At 43.3% G+C, this 21,080-nt stretch overlaps 1 protein-coding gene across 1 annotated transcript in view; it reads left to right on the forward strand.

Annotated features, from left to right (window-relative positions):
- SAE1 (SUMO1 activating enzyme subunit 1) overlaps positions 1-21,080 on the forward strand; it is a 76,343-nt gene that overhangs the window by 13,417 nt on the left and 41,846 nt on the right. Inside the window, exons 2-5 of the mRNA XM_005857835.2 lie at positions 5,437-5,548; positions 12,435-12,608; positions 14,693-14,835; positions 16,112-16,211. Of these exons, the coding sequence (XP_005857897.1) occupies positions 5,437-5,548; positions 12,435-12,608; positions 14,693-14,835; positions 16,112-16,211 (529 nt within the window). The remainder of the gene's footprint in view (positions 1-5,436; positions 5,549-12,434; positions 12,609-14,692; positions 14,836-16,111; positions 16,212-21,080) is intronic.

Consider the following 21,080-nt stretch of genomic DNA (forward strand, 5'->3'; position numbering starts at 1 on the left):
GGGGCAGGACTTGCTTCAGTGGGGCTTTGGTGCTCACTGAGTCTGCCCCTTGAGAGTGTCTCATGGATGTGAAGAGTTGTAATCCGGTATGGTCTCACACTGACCACTGGGTATACACTGGCTCTTGGATCTCCAAGGAGGTGCAAAGTCAGCCACTGCCTGGGGCCGCCCAGCAAGAGCTACAGAGAGATCTACAGATTCCTCCTCTTTGTATCGGGTTTGCAAGTGGCCAGACGAGGCTTAGCTGTGTAGCAAGGCAGGCTGCTGCTGCTGGATTGATTGCTGTGGGGTTCCCTGACCCAGCTGCTGCCTGTTTGACAGGTTTTAGGCTGAGAAAGGACAGGCTATTAATATGCAAAAGCTGCTTCGCACAGCTTGGTTGGGGTTGTAAATTGGGTGGGGCAGGTTCTCAGGGAATCACCAGGGCGGAGCAAACAGCAATGGCTGCCAGTCAACCCTGCACTGAAGAGGTCCCTGCATCCTCGCGTCCCTGCGCAGGAACAATGATCGCTGACAGCACTTCTGAAAGAAAGCCACCCTCGAGTTCCTGTCCTGATGCCAGACAGTCCAGTTGCTCCCCGTATGTGTCTGGGTCCCCCAGAGTCTCTCCTGGAACTGGAGTTCAGAACAAGCGGGGAGCTTGTATCTCCCTCCCGATTAAAAAAGCGGCATAGCCAGCCCTTTCCGCACCTCCGCACCCCCTACGAGTTTCAATACGCTTTCTTCACCTGTCTAGTTGTGGAACTTCCACTCAGCCAGCTTTCCCACGGTTCTGGATGATAGTTGTTCTGCCTTTTGTAATTTTGATGTGTTGTGAGAGGCAACAAGTGTCGGTGTTTACCTATGCCACCATCTTCTTAATCTATCCAGAGCTACCATCTTAATAGCTCTACCTTACTGTTGCCCTTTTCTCTTAGCTCATATTAGCCACTTCTAGTTGTGTAACCTTGGTTAAGCTAGTTGACTTTGTGTCTGTTTTCTCGGCTGTAAAATAGTGATAACGAGGTACAAGCTGATAAGATTGTCATGAGGATTAAACCACATAAAGAGTTTGGAACAGTGCTTGGCCATAGTGAGTGTTCAGTTACATGCCAGACATGTATTTCTGCTGATGGACACTTGGGCTTGTTTTGGTATATCTATTAATTCAACAGCTATTTGAGTAACAGTATAAGTGCCAAGCGTAGTCATAACTGCTAGGAATGTAGTGGTTTCTGGAGTTTACATTTTGTAATCGTCACTATTATCTAGGCTGGAGTTAACATTTTAATGGAAGAACAGGCAATGAACATAAGCAATTAGCATAATTCCAGATTGAAGAGGGAGTGGACATTATTTTGGATTAGGAGACCAGTGACAGCTGAGCTGAAACCTAAAGGGTGGGTCATGTGAAAAGTTTGGAGAGAACAACTAATGCCAGAGTCCTATCTCTGCCTGAGATGGGGACAGTGTAGACAGGGAGGCCGGGCAGGAGACTGTTGAGTTTGGTAGGCGAGAAATGATGGTGGCTCAGACCAGACACTGTGGAGGTAGGGGGAAGCAAGTGGACGATGTTGTTGTGAATATATTTGTACATGACTTTTGTGGCCACTTGAATATTTCTGTAGGATTGATTCCTAGAAGGGGAATTGCTGTGTCAGAGTATGAATAGTAATAGCTGACATTCATTAAATGCTGACTCTATGCCAGGTACTATTTTAGGTGCTTTTCATGTAATTGAGCCATAAGTAAGCTGTAATCTTGGGGCCCCTGGCGTGGTTAAGGATTAACAACATAAACATGAAGGTCAGGGGTGATGCCACTTGAATAAAAAAACTCGCAGAGTTTGAAGAGCTCCACAGGATGTAGGGATCATGGAGAGGACACGTGGCTATAATGTGACTTATCAGAGGCATTTATATGTGGCATTTGCTCTGAATTCAGAGGAGAGAGTATTCGAGTCTGTCATAAGAAAAGACTTGCTGAGGAAATGGCACTCAAGTTGGGGTTTGAAGTCTGGGGAAAGGCTTGACTGGGCGTAGAGAGGAAGAACAGGTGCATTTCAGGTGTGTGGAATATTGTGATTTAAAGTTTGCAGGTGGTGGCCCGACTGGTTTGGGTCAGTGGTTGAGCATCGACCTATGAACCAGGAGGTCACGGTTCAATTCCCGGTCAGGGCACATGCCCAGGTTCGGGGCTAGATCCCCAGTGGAGCGGCATGCAGGAGGCAGCCAATCAGTGATTCTCTCTCATTATTGATGTTTCTATCTCTCCTCTCCCTTTCTGAAATCAATAAAAATATAGGCATATAAAAAATAAAGTTTGCAGGTGGAAAACTGAGGGCATGTTTGGGATTGAGTAAAGTAATTTGGTGGTAGTAGGAGGTAAGGCTGGGGAAGTCAGAGCTAGCCAATAACTGAATGGCTTTAAATGCCAGCTTTAGATTTCTTTGTCAGTTTTATTTTGTGTGTGTGTGTGTGTGTGTGTGTTTTGTTTGTTTGTTTGTTTTTTAAATATATTTTTTTTATTGATTTTTTTTACAGACAGGAAGGGAGAGGGCTAGAGAGTTAGAAACATTGATGAGAGAAACATCGATCAGCTGCCTCTTGCACACCCCCTACTGGGGATGTGCCTGCAACCAAGGTACATGCCCTTGGCCGGAATCGAACCTGGGACCCTTGAGTCTGCAGGCCGACGCTCTATCCACTGAGCCAAACCGGTTAGGGCTGTTTGTTTGTTTGTTTTTTGTTTTAATCAGAAAGAATCCTTTACTGAGCCATTTGTAATTAAGGCAATGGGATTGGGGAGAAGTTTAATAAATTCAAGTAACATAAACTGAGCATCTGTTACATGCCAAGGATTATGCTAGATGGCTTTGCATACACATTTTACCAGGTTGTTGAGATTAAAAACCATTAAGTCAGAATTAGTATCCCCATTTTACAGGTGGATAAACTGAAGTTTAGAGAGATTGTCTAGGTCAGCCAGGTAGGAACTCGCAGAGCCAGAATTTAAACCCAAGTCTTCACACATAGAGGCATGAGTGATTGGTAGTGCCTGTTGCTGAAGGAATATCAAGGAGAACAGAGCCTGAGAAGTTAGGTGTGGAGATTAGGAGACCATTGGTAATATTTGAAGATACGGATTCCTAGACGAGAGCAGGGCTGTATCTTTGAGGTACTGGAGCAGTCAGACAGCAGAAAACCCACTCACTCCGACTGAAAGGGAACTTAGAACCTGGAGTTCCAAGTGCAGCAGAGTCAGGGCCAGGTGCTGGGAGGGCTCGTAGACTCACAGTGATAGCAGAGACTTGGAAAGTACAGCTAAATGCAAGGGTGCTCCACCTTTCTGCGCAAGGAGGCCAGGTAGAAGCCTGGTTTGACGTGTACTATATTCTTTTAGGAAACATTGCCTATTACATTTGCTGATTCTTGAGGGATTAGGGCTCCTCTGGAAAGCCAAATAGTTTTCCTTCCTCCTCCCATCCGGTGGTATGATGCTCTACACCTCTGCTAAAGGACCTGCTCATTATCTCTTGTAAGCCCTCTTCGCAGCTGCCTCCTGTTCTGGTGAAGTGGAATTGTCACTTGAAAGGCCTGTCTGCTCTCCTGTGATTGACAGTGAAAGGGCCCATAGATTGAAAGCAATAATGGAGAAACTGAGACCCAGACATATCCCTTTGAGGGAAATATTGTCAATATTCTCCCTCTTTCCCCATCTTATCCTTTGTATCAGCGAAGAAAATCCAAAATCTGCTAGCACCAAGAACCAGCGCAGGACTCAGCCACCATTCTCATTAAAGACTTCGAGTCTACATGCAACATCCATAATTATTAGAGCCATTGGGACATAGTTTCTGCATGTTCTTCCCAATACTTGTTGAGAATGGACTCATTTCATAAATTAAGAGCAAACTCATTGTCCAGGAGAAAGAACTTGAATTTATGTGAGGCTGTTCTTAGTTCTTACTTATCCTTTTCAGTGTGAATAAGCATATATTTGCTGCAGAAATATTAAGGCGTTTAATTACAGAGTGCTGTCTAAGATCCTGATGGGGTTGTTTCATAATATATGATGTATACTCTTTTATTTCCTTTTTATAATGTCAATGAATGAGCACTTTTTTTTATTTTGTATTTTTTTAAAATTTAGTGTTCAATTACAGTTGACATAAAAGTTTATGTTAGTCTAAGACATATATATCTTACAAAGTGATGACTCCATTAGTTTAGGACCTATATGACATCATATTCTTTATTCCTGTTTGAAATCAAAAATTGTGATTCTGAAACACTTGTGCTTCAAGGGATTTTTTCTTTTTTTCCTCATTGAAAAGAACTTGTGCCTTTATTTTGTCACTATATATGGGAATTTTGTATGTTTTCCTCCCCTCCAAGGGAATTCAAATAAGATATTATAGACCTATATACTGTCTGCCCTGACTGCATAGTTAAGTCCAGACTTCTTGGGATAGCCCAGCCTCTGACTACCTTCTGTTAGCCGCGTCTTCTGTCACATTATATGTAGAATGATCCAAACATTTCCTCGGTACACCCTCTTTCATGCTGCCACGTTTTTGTGTGTTATGGCTTAAATAGTACCCCTTCCCACCTCTTCTGCTATCATACTAATCTAAGCCCTCATCCTCTCACCTTAACTGTGATACTCTTCCCCGCCAGACCCCACTACCCCATGGCTTTTCATCAGGCCTAGAATAAAATCCAGAAACCTTACAATGCCTGTGAGAGCCTTCATGATGGAGCCCCTGGTTCTGTCTGCAACCTAATTTCCTACCAGTTTCCCATTGCTCACTGCTCTTCCTCTCCCTGAAACATGCCACGAACCTGCCTCAGGGCTTTTGCTCTTGCTGTTTTCTCTGCCTGGAATGCTCTTCTCCCAAATATCTATATATTCATCCTTTATTTCATTTTTATTGGTGCTCAGCACCTCTGAAAGGCCTTTTCAATGAGTTTGACTAAAATAACATCCTCCATCAGTCTTGATCACATTATGCTTGATTTTCATCACTTTTTGGCATAATATACAGGGTGAGGCAAAAGTAAATTTACAGTGTGAGTACCTGAAACACAGTTTATTCTCGTATTATTAGTTATTAATTTTGTATTATTTTCCATATGAACAACTGTAAAACCTTTTGTCCCACCCTATATACTCCCTTATTTATCTGCTTCCTTCACAAAGTATAAGTTACAGAAGGGCAAGGATTATGTTTGATTTATTTCCACACCTTAGAGAGGTGCCTGGCATAGGTGCTCAACAAATATTTGTTGAATGAATGTGCTCTGCAGGATGGATTGGAGCATCTTTTTTCTGGTTTTGAGGTTGTGCTGCTTCAGTGCAGTGAATGAAAACTAAAATTATTGCCCTGTTTTGTTCTTCAATGATTTGGCGAGTTTCTGCTGTTCCGTCATCCAGTTAACAATGTTTGTGTTACAGGCTGCGGGCCTCCCGGGTGCTTCTTGTCGGCATGAAAGGGCTCGGGGCTGAAATTGCCAAGAATCTCATCCTGGCCGGAGTGAAAGGACTGACCATGCTGGATCACGAACAGGTGAGATGTGCAGCCACCTCATCACTCTCCAAAGCAGTCTCCCCTCTTAGCTATAAACACTTGGGGATTTGGGGAGTCCCTACTTGCCCCTTCAGGGCTGTGAAAGGAGGGCTGGCATGAATGGAACTGTAGCCTTTGGAGACTTATGGTGCTAGCACTGCGTTTTATTTCAGCACCACCACTCCTGTCTCCTTGTTGAGCTTGTTTATCTGCAGGTGGAGTTAAGTTCTCTCTTGGAGAGTGATCCTGAGGGGTAGAGGAGTAGCTTTCCAATTTGTGCTTATAAATCACCTGACTAATTAAAAATGTAATATTGCCCGGGAGCTTTGTCATGGGATAGTCCTTCACCCTCCACTGATTCTACTTTAGAAAAAAAGTCTGAGATGAGGCTCAGGAATAAATACATTTAAAAGGTATCTCAACTCAATTTTTAAGAATTAAAAAAATAGCCGGCCAGTATGTCTTAGTGGTTGAGCGTCAACCTGTGAGCCAGGAGGTCAAGATTTGATTCCTAGTCAGGGCACATGCCCCAGTTGTGGGCTTGGTCCCCAGTAGGGGTCGTGTAAGAGGTAGCCAATAGATGATTCTCTCTCATTAGTGACGTTTTCTTCTTTTTTCTTTTTTTGACAGGCAAGTATTAATATATTTTTATTGATTTCAGAGAGGAAGGGAGAGGGAGAGAGAGATAGAAACATTAATGATGAAAGAGAATCATTGATCGGCTGCCTCCTGGACGCCCTCCACTGGGGATCGAGCCCACAACCCAGGCATGTATTTCTGACCAGAATCAAACCCGGGACCCATCAGTCTGCAGGCTGATGCTCTATCCACTGCGCGAAACCAGCTAGGGGTTCATCACTGATGTTTTTATCTCCTTCTCCCCTCCTCTCTGAAATCTATAAAAATACTTTTTTTAAAAAAATTCAAAAAAATAAAGTTATCCTAGGAGATCTTGTTGTAGATGGTTCGCAGACATTACTTTGGGAAACATTGGGTCAGAGAGGATGTATTTGGACTGCTTAGCATAGTGCCTGCACATAACAAGCAAAGCATCCAATAATTAGTAATTACCTATATATATAAAAGCCTAAGCGACCATTAACGACTAGACAACTGGCTGGTAGCTATGATGCGCACTGACCACCAGGGGACAGATGCTTAACGCAGGAGCTGCCCCCTGGTGGTCAGTGCGCTCCCACAGCCAACCTCCCATGGTCCCTTCCCCCGGCCCACTGGCCCTGATTGTGCACCGGCCTCTAGAATGATATGATTTAATTGGTGATACAATAATAGTGCCCAGCTCCAGTGTAGCTTTCCCCTGACCTGTCTTTTATCTAAAGTGAAAATAACTGCTTCTTATTCTACATTCTCATGCCTCAGTGGCATTTTAGTTTTTTTAAATAGAAATTTTCAAATATATATAAAAGTAGAGAGAATAATATTTGACATCCCATCTACCTGGCTTCAGATAATATTTTTTACTGCTTTCAGAGAGGAAGGGAGAGGGAGAGACAGACAGAAACATCAACGATGAGAGAATCATTGATCACCTCCTGCACGCCCCATACTGGAGATTGAACCAGTAATCCGGGCATGTGCCTCACTGGGAATCAAACCTATGCCTCCTGGTTCATAGGTCGACACTCAACCACTGAGCCACACAGGCTGGGCTTTTGACAGTATTTTATTTTATTTTTTATATATATATTATATTATTGATTTTTTACAGAGAGGAAGGGAGAGGGATAGAGAGATAGAAACATCGATGAGAGAGAAACATCAATCAGCTGCCTCCTCCACACCCCCTACTGGGGATATACCCGCAATCAAGGTACATTCCCTTGACTGGAATCGAACCTGGGACCTTTCAGTCCGCAGACTAATGCTCTATCCACTGAGCCAAACCAGTCAGGGCTTGACAGTATTTTAAAGCAAATTCCAGGAATCATGTCTTTTTAGGTAAAATACTTTAAAGATTGTGTTGTCCCATCCTATAATTTGTGGGCAATGGAGAGGGGTCCTGTCTCACACTATATAACTAGTGCACAGTGTGAGGTATAGCCTCTATGGGCAAAAATAAATGTTAATGAATTTTTTATTTTTTAACTTTTTTCAAATACCTTTTTTTAAATCCTGACCCAATGATATGTTTTTATTGATTTTTAAAAAAAAAATTTTTTTTATTGACTTTAGAGAGGAAGGGAGAGGGAAAGAGAGGTGGAAACATCAATGATGAGAATTATTGGCTGCCTCCTGTATGCCCCCTACTGGGGATCAAGTCTGCAACCTGGGCATGTGCCCTTGACTGGAATCAAATCTGGGACCCTTTAGTCCACAGGCCAATGCTCTTTTCACTGAGCCAAACCAGCTAGCACTGTTTTTATTGCTTTTAGCAAGAGAGGAAGGGAGAGAGAGAGAAACATGATGTGAGAGAGAAACACTGATTGTTTGCCCCCTGTACACTCCCTGACAGGGGATTGACCCAAAACCTGGGTATGTGCCCTGGCTGGGAATGGAATCTGCAACCTTTTTGTGCACTGGATGACGCTTCAATCAATTGAGCCACCTGGCCAGGGCTGCAATCATTAATTTTAAAAAATTTTACTGCAATATGAAAAGAAACATGAGTTGGCTTTCTTTTTTTTAAATTAACAATATATTTTTATTGATTTCAGAGAGGAAGGGAGAGGGAGACAGAGAAACATCAGTGATGAGAGAGAATCATTGATCGGCTGCCTCTTGCACGCCCCCTACTGGGGATCGAGCCCACAACCCAGGCACCGTGCCCTTGACTGAAATCAAACCTGGGACCCTTCAGTCCACAGGCTGACACTCTATCCACTGAGCCAAACCAGCTAGGGTGTGTGTTGGCTTTCTTAATATCACAGTCATATATTGATTTTTGACTTGAATTTAAAACCTTTTAAGCCCTAGCAGGTTTTGTTCAGTGGATAGAGCGTTGGCCTGCGGACCAAAGGGTCCTGGGTTTGATACTGGTCAAGGATACATACCTTGGTTGCAGGCTCCTCCCCAGCCTGGGCCCTGGTCGGGGTGATAATCAATTGATGTGTTTCTCTCACATCGATATTTCTCTCTGTCTTTCCCTCTCTCTCCTACTCTCTCTAAAAATCAATGGAAAAATATCCTCGGATGAGGGTTAAAAAGATAAATAAAAATAAAACCTAAGGAAGGAAAATTCCAGCAAGCAAACTTTCAGGTTATTTGAGGACCTGCTGCTTTGACATCTCCCCAACCACAGTGCCCCCTAGAGGCAGGAACACCTCATCTAGACTAATTTGTAATGTTGAGAGAAGTTAAGAGTTAGAGACTCAAGGAAGGATGATTCCTAAACTTGGAAGCCTTGGTGTGGAATAAATGAAAGCACACGGGGATGCTGACTTCCTCATCTGGTTGGAGAAATCTAAGAATGGGGAACGATAATTTAACAGCGAGGGGTGTGTGCTATGGTCCTGTCACTGCCTCAGTCCACTGATGAAGGCCACCCAGTGTTGAAGTGAACAGGCTGATTGTCATCCCTTACCTCTTCACTTTGAGGACTTAGAGTGCCTTCTACTGCCTTCCAATGCAAGGCCTAACTCCTGACTGGTTGGTTTCAAGGCTTCACACAGAGGTTCTCAGTCCCATCTGTGCTTTAGAATCTTTGGGGAGTTATTTTAAAATAAAAGTTCTCCAGGTGAGCCTGAGAGTCAGGGAGGGCAGAGAACCTCTGGCTTCATGTAACCTGGTCCCAGTCAAGTTACTCTCCCTGACCCCCATCTCATAAATCTAATAGCTCATGAACACTGTGGTTCCTCTGCCCTTTGCAATTTGCTTGTGTCCCCCTTTTCCCCCGCCCTCCCCACGACGAGAAAAATCCCAGGCAGACAGTGCTACATACTGCAAAAGCCTTGGAATCATGCGGACTTGAGTTCAGATCCTCCCTCCTCAAGGTGAGCGAAGGACTTAACCTTTCAGAGACTCAGTTTGCTCCTCTATAAAATGAGGATGTTATTTTCTGCCCCTTAGAGGCTTTCATTTTGTTTACATCAATAAGCATCCAAGATCCCCTTCTGCTACCCTGAAGTATTATAGGTATTTGGTTCCCATGCTCCATTTCCCCCCAGAAACCAGAGTGGGCTCCCTGACTCAGGTTGTGATAGGGGGACATAAAAGTCTTCCTGGAGTTCTGATCTGATCTGAGCGTTAAAGAACAAGTAGAGATTGATCAAGTCGAGGGGCTGTATTTCAGGCAGGGGCCATTAGCAGTGGCACAAAACAGCAGGCGAGAAATAGACTATAGAAAGCAGTGTGGAATGTTTAGAGTGTGAAGCTCAAAATGGTGGGAGGTGGGACCAGGTTGCAGGTAAGGTCCAAGTGCTGAAGAGCCGGCTGGCAAGCCCCGCTGTGAGCTTTCACTTACACCCCTGGGTGATAAGGATTCATTGAAGAGTTTCCAATGTGGGGAGGAGTGACCTGGTCAGCTTTGGACTTTGGGTAGATGACTAATTACTGTATCTACTATGGTTGGCACAAGATAAAGAGCAAAAGACCACTTAGAAGGTTGCTTTAGTCGTTTTGGTGAGATGAAAAGGATATGAGTGATGGTATTGCTATGGTTGGCACAAGATAAAGAGTAAAAGACCACTTAGAAGGTTGCTTTAGTCATTTTGGTGAGATGAAAAGGATATGAGTGATGGTATTGGTGATAGGGCAGGAAGCACACAGAGGTGAGAAAAACTTAGTAGAATTGATAGGATTGTATATGAGCTCGTAAGGAAAAACAAAGACTATCTTACAACAGCGGACACTTACTGAAGGTGCTGGACACTGTTCTAAGAGCTGTGGCTATAGTGTCATTTAGTCCGCAAAACTCTGACTTGTAGAGTTTATCACCCCTATTTTACCTATAAGAAAACTGAGAAAAGGAAGGGAAGGACTGGCCCACTCAAGGTCACAGTAGTTAGTGGGAGACAATGCTCTTAGCCACCTTAGCAGATGACGGCTATCGAGGAAATACCAAGGATTTGAACACCAGGTTTCTGGTGAATGACTGGATGGGCAGTTTGATGGGCTTATCAACAGAGACAAATGCAAGAGTCAAATATGAAGGGCTGGTGGGATATCCAGGAGGAAGTATCTGGTGGGCAGTTATTTTAATACAAGGCTCAGATCAGGAAGAAATATGTACCGGTAAGAGTGATTTAAGAAATACCAGAACATTCTGGTAGAAATTAAAAGAAGCATTGAGTTGGTTTATGGTGGTATACAGAGTGAAAAGATGAGTGATTCTGAGATGGAATCTTGGGACCCATGTAGAATCTGGACTGTCTGTGGAGGGAGGAGGAGAGCCAGGGTCTGAGAGGCCAAGGGAGCAGAGCATGGATAGTAATAATTAGTATTGGAGTAATTAGTACGTGCATTGTTTTTATTAACATCTGCATTTCACCTGTGAGTCCCTCATACTTACTCAAGGTCACACAGTAAGTGGTTGAGTCACATTGGAACAAAAGATTTGAATCCTGCCTGAATTATTTCAGAGCCTTGCCCTTAGCCACTATGGTGTATAGCAGGGGTCTGGCCTGTGGGTCGTATAAAACTTTCAAAATCATTTGGTCTGGCTCTGCCAAGCATTGGGGGTGAATTAATTAAATGTTTGACCAAATACAGCCGGCTAATGTTTTAAGTTGAACATTTTGTGTGGCCTATGAATGATGTTATAAATATCCAAATGGCCCTTCGCAGAAAAAAGGTTTCCCACCCCTGGTGGATGGCTTCTCATAATATCATGAGCTCTCTGAGGAAGCGGGATAGGATGGGTCAAGGATCCTGTTAGAGGGTTGGCCTTGAATGGGAGAAGGACCAGCTCATTTTCTTGAAGGAAAGGTAGTGAGGTAGTCCTGTGAGAACTTGGCAGGAGGGGAGGAGGGAACCCAGTGTTGGTGAAGGTGACGAAGTCACATCTAGAGATTAATGGTTAAATTAGATGTTTGATTTGGGGAGAAATGCTTTGTGAACAACATGGAGTCTGTAATCCTAGTGGGAACTGTCATGTGATTATGTTACCTGGCTTTGAGGCTCTCTGCGGTACATCCAGCCTTATGGGTGAAATCATCTCTCTGCTCCAGTCCCCACTCATCTTTCCTCCTCTGAGTTTTCATTGAATTTAAGAGTTCATTTCTTTTTTTTCTTTTTTAAAAAAATATATTTTATTGATTTTTTACAGAGAGGAAGGGAGAGAGATAGAGAGTCAGAAACATCGATGAGAGAGAAACATCGATCAGCTGCCTCCTGCACATCCCCCACTGGGGATGTGCCCACAACCCAGGTACATGCCCTTGACCGGAATCGAACCCGGGACCCTTGAGTCCGCAGGCCGACACTCTATCCACTGAGCCAAACCGGTTTCGGCAAATTTAAGAGTTCATTTCAAGCATTCTTAATTGTGCCTGAAATTTGCACTGGTCTAATTTTAAACCACTGTAGAAAGGAACTTCATCCTTTAAACTACTTATGTTTCTTTCTGAATGCTTAGCGTGGGGCACATGGTAGGTATCTGGTAAATGCTTACCACTAATAATTACATCATTTTGATAGCAGTTACAAACCTAAGTTGAAGAAGAAAGCATGGAGTTTTCTGTTTAGTGTGAATTTTCTTTATAAACACAAGGGGGTGCTCTTGAACCATCAATGCCCAGTAAAAGTTAAATGTCTATTTCAAAGCCTCAGAAGGAAAGAGTATAGGGCGTCTGCATTAGGCAGATCCCTGCAGGAACAGTAATGCAATCAAATGGTAGGTATTTTAGTTATCCTTTAAAAGGGAAAGGTTCATTGTCTTTGAGATACGATTTTCTCCAAATTCAAGTATTTAAGAAAAATTTCTTCCTAGGTATCGCCAGAAGACCTTGGAGCTCAGTTCTTGATCCGTACTGGGTCTCTTGGCCGAAACAGGGCCGAAGCCTGTTTGGAGCGAGCTCAGAATCTCAACCCCATGGTGGAAGTGAAGGTGGACACTGAGAATATAGAAAAGAAGCCCGAGTCATTTTTCACTCAATTTGATGCTGTAAGTTTCATAGAGAGTGTCTGATCTGGGGAAATTAAAGCACTAATGATGTGTGTTCTAGATACCCTAAAGCATTAGAATCTCGAATTCTGAGCTTTTTCCCAAGTAAGTTTATAAGCTGTCCTGTTCTGTAGGTTTACTATACTGCCTTAGTAGATTGAATGTGTTGATAGATGGATCCAGTATGTTGGGTCTGCTATAGCTGTGAGTTGCTGTCTTTTGGTTTCTTCTTTGGGCATATGTTCCCCTAGACCAGGTTTCATCCTTGGTGTTTGTCTTCCTTCCAGAATCTTTGCACATGGCTTTGATACATATTATTGCAAATGTTTTCTCCTGAAAACTTAACAAGTTGGTGATTAATTTCTGTAGCAGAGTCATTTTTTTGGTTAGAAATACCAAACTACAGCTTGTGTTTTGTCTTTAAAAAGAGCACACCTGATCTTGGTCTGTCTCTCTCACACAGCCACTTTGACCATGTTGCCATGGATATCTAGACAAAATCACTATAGTCCTAAGCCAAATGAGGCATATCCAACCTCACTTGGTTTCTCTGCCAAATCTCTGCAGAGGTGAAAGGACAAGTTAAATTCTGTTTCAGTGCCTGTGACCTTTCAGACATGGTTCCTTGTACCCTGCAAGAAGCTTGAAAAATTGTGAAATAGTCACAGATGATCCACTTGTTTTTTAAATGAAAGGCCCATTATACGAGAGGTTAGAATTCGGGTTGAGTAGTTTGTTTTTCACGCTGTTATATTTCGTATGCGCATCTGTTCAAATATGGGCTTGAAATGATGGATCATCTGTGCATTTTGTCCTTTTTTTCTTTTTAATTCATTCTGTTTCATAACTCCAGATATTGGAACATTTTCCATGTGGATGAAGGTCTTCTCTTCATTCCTTTGTTCATAGCAACCACATTTGATTTATTCTAGGTGTCCCTCAACCTTCTAGCAACTAGAAGCTTTGTTAGAACTGAAGTGTGGGGCCGGTTGCTTGTATAACGCATGTGCACGGGGCAAGCGAGACTGCCTCACAGGCCATGTTTGACTGGTCCCGAATTGGGTTTAGTCACTTGTGACTCTGTATGTTTCCATTTGGTCAGTTGATTGCATGTTCAATCGTGGTTGTCTCACCTTTTTAGATTTGATTTTTCCTTGGGAGGCTGTGTCCTCTGAATGACACCAGACGCACGTATTTCTCCATGAGTGTTATTTCAGTAGTCTGCCTGCCAGACAACAGCAGAGAGGTTCTATCAAATGAAAATATCCTTTTGTAATTTATTCTCCAACTTTCTATGTTCAGATGAAAAAGGTCTACATTAGAAGTTATCTTCTTGGCCGTGATCACAAAGCTTCTCCAGAAAAGATGGTGTTTTATGCCATGAAATTTAGCCATTTCCAATCCCTTAACTTATTGGAATAGAACCTACAGGCCTCAGAGCAGCATTGATAATTCCACTGAGTGAATCACCAGTTCATTGTCTAAGTCTGAATGGAAGGTCACTTGGTCTATAACCCCCCCTTTTTTTTTGTCCTTAAATTCAGATAAAGTTTTCACATGGAAAAATAATCTCAACAGGACTTGGTTATCTTTTTTATCTTAACACATCAATCAAAAGAAGGGGGAAAAGTGCCCTTGTATTTAAACGTGACTAGGGGTCAATTTTAAAAACTGGTTTTGCTCCTTGTTGTAGCTTATTCAGATTTTACTATATTTAATCACTTAGAAATAACTTACACTTAGGTTATTAGTGTCTTTTTCTTTTCATGAAAACCATGAAATGTGGTTTATATGTGTTCATGGATCAGGGGAAACAAATTCATTAAATGGCTTTTACTTTCTAGTTAAACACATTTCATTTGGGTTGCAGAAAGTAACCGTCTCATAATTTACATTTTCTACGCACTGAAACCTGCAACTTTTCTTTTGTCTTCTAGCCATAGGATCCCAGGAACCTGTTGTACCAGTTTGAAACTGGCTTTAGACATGCCTAGTGAGACTGTTCATTAAGATTTATTTAGACATCAGGACAATGATTCACGGTTTGCAGAACTCACACCCAGCCAATTTCTTTCTTTCTGCAGGTATGTCTGACTTGCTGCTCCAGGGATGTCATAATTAAAGTTGACCAGATCTGTCACAAAAATAGCATCAAGTTCTTTACAGGAGATGTTTTTGGCTACCACGGATACACATTTGCCAATCTTGGAGAGCATGAATTTGTAGAGTAAGTGTTGGGAGAGGAGGAGAGAATATAACATTTTCAAAGTATCATTTTACTCACTGCTAGGAAATGAACCATTAAGGAAAGTCTTTTACTATAACACTTAGAACATTGGGAAGCCAATTCATTAACAGCTTCTGATACATAGATTGTGTGTTCAGCATTGTAGGAGATGGGGACCTTGCCTTCCACAATGATGGTCTAATTTAAAGCATAAAGAAAGCAGTGTTCGAGGCAATTGAAGTACATCACCTGGGGATTTGATCACTCTGGATTTCAGGGGGTGAAGCATGCTTTTAGGGAAGGCTTCTTTGGATTGTAAACATTTTTGTCCAGCTTAGCAGGTCAAACTTTTCAGGTTGAGAGATAGTAAAATTAGTACAAAATACGCTAGATGGGCAACTCTGGAGGCACACTCAGCCAAAACCTGCCTTGGAAATAAAAGGCTCCATGGTCCAAAGACTGCTCTGTGCAAGCAGCAGCCCTGTCCTCTCATTTTGAACATTGCGGTTGCAGACCGTGGTGATTCTCACATGATGGGACCTGCCGTGTTTTGAACTTGTAGCTTCTAGATGAAAGATGGTACCCGTGTTGTAAAACTACATGAGTTGGGCTTTTTTTGGTTGTAATTTTCTGACCACTGACACTCCCTCTCCCCCATGAGATGTAAAAATTGAGAGGTAAAGGGAGTCCCTGCTGTGTGACAGGTGAGCTTCCTACCAAGTCGAGAACTTTCTTTAGTTCAGCTTCTCAGGCAAGTCACTGAAATTTCTCTGGTCTGCAAGTTTCTTGCTTGTAAAATTGACATGGGGGAAGGAGAAACATGTTCAGGATCTCCCATAACTGCAACGTTTTGTGGCTTTAGAAAATCTAGTTCTTTGGGCACATTATAAATGGATAAAGAAGTCATAGAGGAAAGCAGTCCAGATTATTTTAATGTGAGTTCCCCATGGCAGAGGGGAGGGATTCAGTTAGAGTAATTCATGATTCAAGTGGTACGTTCACAAAGTTTATTGAGAGCTTACTAGGCAGTATGCTAAGAAATGTATGTTATTTCTCTTCTTACAAGAATCTTTCGTTAGCAGTTGTTACTCCCACATAGTGGGTGACTGGCTCATCAGGTATTCGGTGGCCAACCTGTGATTTGAACCCAGATCTGTTTGACTCCAAAACTTTGGCTCTTAACCAACATCTCATTCTGTGAGCTGGTAATGCTCTATTTGTTCTAATGGCATGATTCCTAGAGTAGAACTGGATTCCCTCCCTTGTCACCCTCTAGGGAGAAGACCAAAGTTGCCAAGGTTAGCCAGGGAGTAGAAGATGGCCCTGATACCAAGAGAGCAAAACTGGATTCATCTGAGACAACTATGGTCAAAAAGGTATGTGTACTGTGGGGGGAGGGTCATGAACACTGAACCTCATGGGAACAGGCAGTTAAAATGGCATAGGAGGGAAGCCAGCATGGTGGGCTTGGAGGGAGAGTCTGGGGAGACTGAGTCAGTGCTTGTCCCATTTAAAGGGGGGTAGCTGCTGCTTAGTGCCAGCCAGCTGAGCTATGAGGGAATGTGTGGATCTAGGATGCCAGATGTGATTTTTAAAAAAAAATATATTGTATTGATTTTTACAGAGAGGAAGGGAGAGGGATAGAGAGTTAGAAACATCGATGAGAGAGAAACATCGATCAGCTGCCTCCTGCACACTCCCTACTGGGTATGTGACCACAACCAAGGTACATGCCCTTGACTGGAATTGAACTTGGGACCCTTGAGTCCGCAAGCTGACACTCTATCCACTGAGCCAAACCAGTTAGGGCGTGATTTTTAAGACAATCAGAAATGTGGCTCAATAGTTGAGCATTGACCTATGAACCAGGAGATCACAGTTCGATTCCCGGTTAGGGGCACATGCCCAGGTTGTGGGCTCAATCCCTAGTGTGGGCCGTGCAGGAGGCAGCCAATCAATGATTCTCTTTCATCATTGATGTTTCTATATCTCTCCTCCCTTTCCTTCCTCTCTGAAACCAATAAAAATATACTTTAAAAAAAATGTTGTTTTTTTTTTTTTAATGCTCTGTCTCAAACTTTTTAATACTGGCAACCTAGTCACCAATGCTGTTCTTGTCAATAGCAGAGGCTAAAGAACATGTTTGCAGGACTTACATGGTCTGTGGGCCACCAATATGACCCCTGGTATATGAAGTAGTATCAGAAAGACTTTTTGAGCAAAGGCCATGAATTTTTTAAATTGATTTTAGAAAGAGAAACATTAATTTGTTGTTCCACTTATTTATGCATTTATTGGTTGATTCTTTTTTTTTTCTTAATATATTTTATTGATTTTTTACAGAGAGGAAGGGAGAGGGATAGAGAGTTAGAAACATCGATGAGAGAGAAACATTGACTAGCTGCCTCCTGCACAACCCCTACTGGGGATGTGCCCGCAACCAAGGTACTTGCCCTTGACCGGAATCGAACCTGGGACCCTTCAGTCCGCAGGCCGATGCTCTATCCACTGAGCCAAACCAGTTAGAGCTGGTTGATTATTATATGTGTCCTTACTGGGGATGGAGCCCGCAACCTTGGTGTATCTGGACAACCCTCCAACCAACTGAGCTACCCAGTCAGAGCCAAAGAGCATTACTTTTGTTTTGTCTGTTTTTTTTATTTTAAAGAAAAGTGAGATTGGTAGACAATTTAGTAAGGTCCTAAGTGGGCAGGAGACAGTTTAAACTTGAATTGTTTTGTTTCTTTAAAGTTTTGTTTTGGTTTCACCAAATCTTTCAAGAACAAAGGCCTCAAGGTTGGCCAATGTTATCAGGTGTATACTTTTAAATTTATACTTAGATTCTTCTTGGAATTGGTGCGGTAATTTAAATTCATTTTCTAAAAAGAGGAGTAGAAAGGGAATCAGAGACGCTGGTTTCTAGTTGGTGGTAGAATCTTGTGGTGGGGAAAACCAGGTGAAGTGGTCAGAATTGGTTTTGTTGAACTGAGAGGAAAGATACGACCAAGCCCATATTTACTCTCTGCTTTGTAGATTTAAATGTTGAGAAAGAAAAACAGCTGGTCAGAGCATTGAGTTAAAATTGCTCTAAAGGGGGGATTCTAAGCGCAGAAACCACAAAAGAGGCTGCAGAAACCACAGAAGTGGAACTCTTCAAGTTTCCAGCAAGGCTTCGCTGGAGATTTTCTCTTTCTTGCTCTTTATGTTTGTACTGGAATAGTTTGATGCTGTGAGTGTGATACAGAGGAATTATTAAGCCCTAATTTTAGTGTCTATTCACAGGACCATAATTATCCTGAGTGAACATTGGTGTTTTGGCCAAAACTTGGGTCCTTTTCTTTCTTCCTTTCTTTCTTCTTGAGGCCCAGTCAAGCCTTATCTGAATAGCGCCGTGAGTTTGGTGGGGGGGAGATAAATTGTTAACTAAGGGAGGAGTACAAAAGCAGCTTTGTGGGTGCTGTCAATTTATAAATCACACCCTCTTACAAGTGTGACACTTGGCCTTGGTGTGAAGGGTTTTATGGCTTAAGGGCTTCTTTGATTGAGGCGGGTCTTTCACATTCAAATAGAGAGTGCCTGGCTTTGTTAGCCCTTCACAGCTGGAAGTTTCCCGGGAGTCACTTCTGATGGTGCCCACTGGGGCTGATCTGGAAACCTCTTTTGGGAGCCACTTTATCTAGCTATGAGGAGAATGCGGCAGCCCTGGCAGGCGCTGGGAGGCCTTCGCGTACCATTCCTAGGGCTCTTCAGTCACAGCGCTCTTTGTGCAGCCCCTTCCTACATGGGGCCGAAGTTGAAGGTATCAAAATATGCCCAGCTGACATTGTTAGTCAGCTGTTTCCCTTGGACAATTCAGGCCGGGATTCCAACCTCGAGCCCTTGAGGTTGCGAGGCATTCAGTGCATTCCTGATGACAATCCCCGGGATTCCAGACCTTGCCTTTGTGCGGCCTCCCCAAGAGCGCCGTGGAAGGACTGGGCTGCACAGGTCTGGGCCAGGACTTCGCCACCCTGTACTGACCAGTGTCCTCCGTTTTGGCAGAGACCGCTCTGAGGTGTGGAAGTTTTCCTCCAACTCAAAAATCCTTTGATTCAGATTCTGTCCTTTTGCCTAAATTGTATGGAATAACTAGTTGGGTTGTGCTCAGAGTGCAGGATGGGGGTGGGGAAGCAGCCACTTCCTGTTTCCTGTGAAAGGTTTCTGGTTAGGGTCCAAATGTTGTAAAGCCACTTTTGCTTCAAGGTACGCATTGTGCTCCTAAATTAGAAACAGTTAAAAAACAAAGAGGGAAAACAGAGGTTGTGGTTTTCACACCGTCTAGGAAGACTCGGGGCCTTTCTAGCACATGTGCCATCATGATAAATACAGCAGCAGGGAAGTCCATAGCCCGGAGACAGGTGCCTAGTAGTTTGTTTGCTTCCTTTGCTGCCCAGGAGAAGTCGTGCAACAGATTTAATCAGAATTGGGTCTTGGGCACAAACCTCATGTACAGTGGATGCACAGTGGATGAAGGAGAGAGTACAGTAATGGTTTTGTGGCGAGGAAGTGTTAAGAAAGTTTCCCAGAGAAAGAGTTGTTAGAATTGGCATGTGAAGGCCAGTTTGCCAGGCGCTGAAGCCAGGACCAGCCCTAGGAAGCAGGATCAACCAAAAGCACCGATGTAAGACAGAGTGACTCGGGCTTTCCTCACTCCAGAACAGCCAGCTCTTTCTGTATCTTTGAGTTGCAAAATGCCTACTGTGTGCAAGGCAGTGTTTTGGGTGCAGGGAATCACAGTCCTGTTGTCACTATTCACAGATGATACTGAAGCTAAGAAAAGTTCAATGACCTGCCAAGGTCACACAGCTCTGTGGGAAGCAGCAGGTGGGAGAGCACAGACAGAGGCTAAGGGCACTGGCTCACCCTAGGACTTACAAGGTGATTCCCCTGGGAGTGTCTAGGATAATTGGAACTGTTATGAAGATGGTGGGATACAGTATTGTTAACATGGGGATCATTCCGGAAAAACCTTTGGGAGAAGCCATTGTCACATTCCCATTTGCTGCTCATGTTTCTTTATTGTTAGGGGCTGCTAGACAGGAGTAGATGCCCGATGGTGGTTACTTGCCCTAGTCGCACTTTAAAAACTAATCATAACGTAGGATTTGTTCATGACATGCTAAGAAATGCAGATTTAGTTTTACCTCTGCTTCTGAAAATAGAGGGTGACTAATTTGGGCACTGCTAATACTCTTCTCATGAATTAGTTGTGAAATTCCACGGCGGAGAAGTGATTCATTATTTTGATTCCCCCTTCCTGAGCAGTTTGTTGACAGCTCAGTCATCCTCCTCTCACTGCCATCCTTAAAGAAACATTCCTCATGACTGACTAGCTTCATTCCTCTTCTTTATGTGGCATCTTGATTTGTAACCATGATTACTCTTCAAATCACTTGTCAGTGTCTCTCCCATTAGAGTTTAAGCTCCATAGGGGCAGTTTTGTCCACTGCTGCACTCCGAGACAGTGCCTGGTACGGTCATATCCAGGAAATGTCTGTGCTTCCTGCAGTACAATACGATAGCTTTAGAGCAGATTATTGTCATTTAAAAAAGAATTATTGAATTAACTTTCTTTGTGACCAACTAAATGGATTAACTTTGCAGTACATGAGGATTCATAATATTGATTTTTGACAGAGAAGAAGGGAGAGGGATAGAGAGTTAGAAACATTGATGAGAGAGAAACATTGATCAGCTGCCTCCTGTACATCTCCTACTGGGGATGTGCCCGCAACCAAGGCACATGCCCTTAACCGGAATCGAACCTGGGGCCCTTCAGTTCGTAAGCCGATGCTCTGTCCACTGAGCCAAACCGGTCAGGGCAGTTTAGGTTTTTGAGCTAAGCCAAGAACAAAATTCCAAACAGGACGAGGGACTTGGCTAGAAATCCGTAGAAGTCATTGAGTTGCCTAGACCAGAGCCTTCAGGCCCAAATGCTGCTAATTGTCAGAATCACTTGGTTTGGGGGAGGGGTGGCAGGGAAAGGCAGGGTGCAAACTGCAGAAAGGTTGGTGGAATTCAGATAGCAGGTTTTTTTAAAGTTTGATGGTTGTAAAGTGTGGGGTGGGTGCTGGTGGTGCCCTGTCTCACAAGGGGAAAGGGGTGAGAAAAGAGGGTTCTTCCTAGAATCCAGCACAATCCTGTGTGTGTGTGTGTGTGTGTGTGTGTGTGTGTGTGTGAGAGAGAGAGAGAGGGAGAGGGAGAGG

This window comes from Myotis brandtii, unplaced genomic scaffold (genome assembly GCF_000412655.1).
Source record: "Myotis brandtii unplaced genomic scaffold, ASM41265v1 scaffold114, whole genome shotgun sequence".
NCBI classification, from domain to species: domain Eukaryota; kingdom Metazoa; phylum Chordata; class Mammalia; order Chiroptera; family Vespertilionidae; genus Myotis; species Myotis brandtii.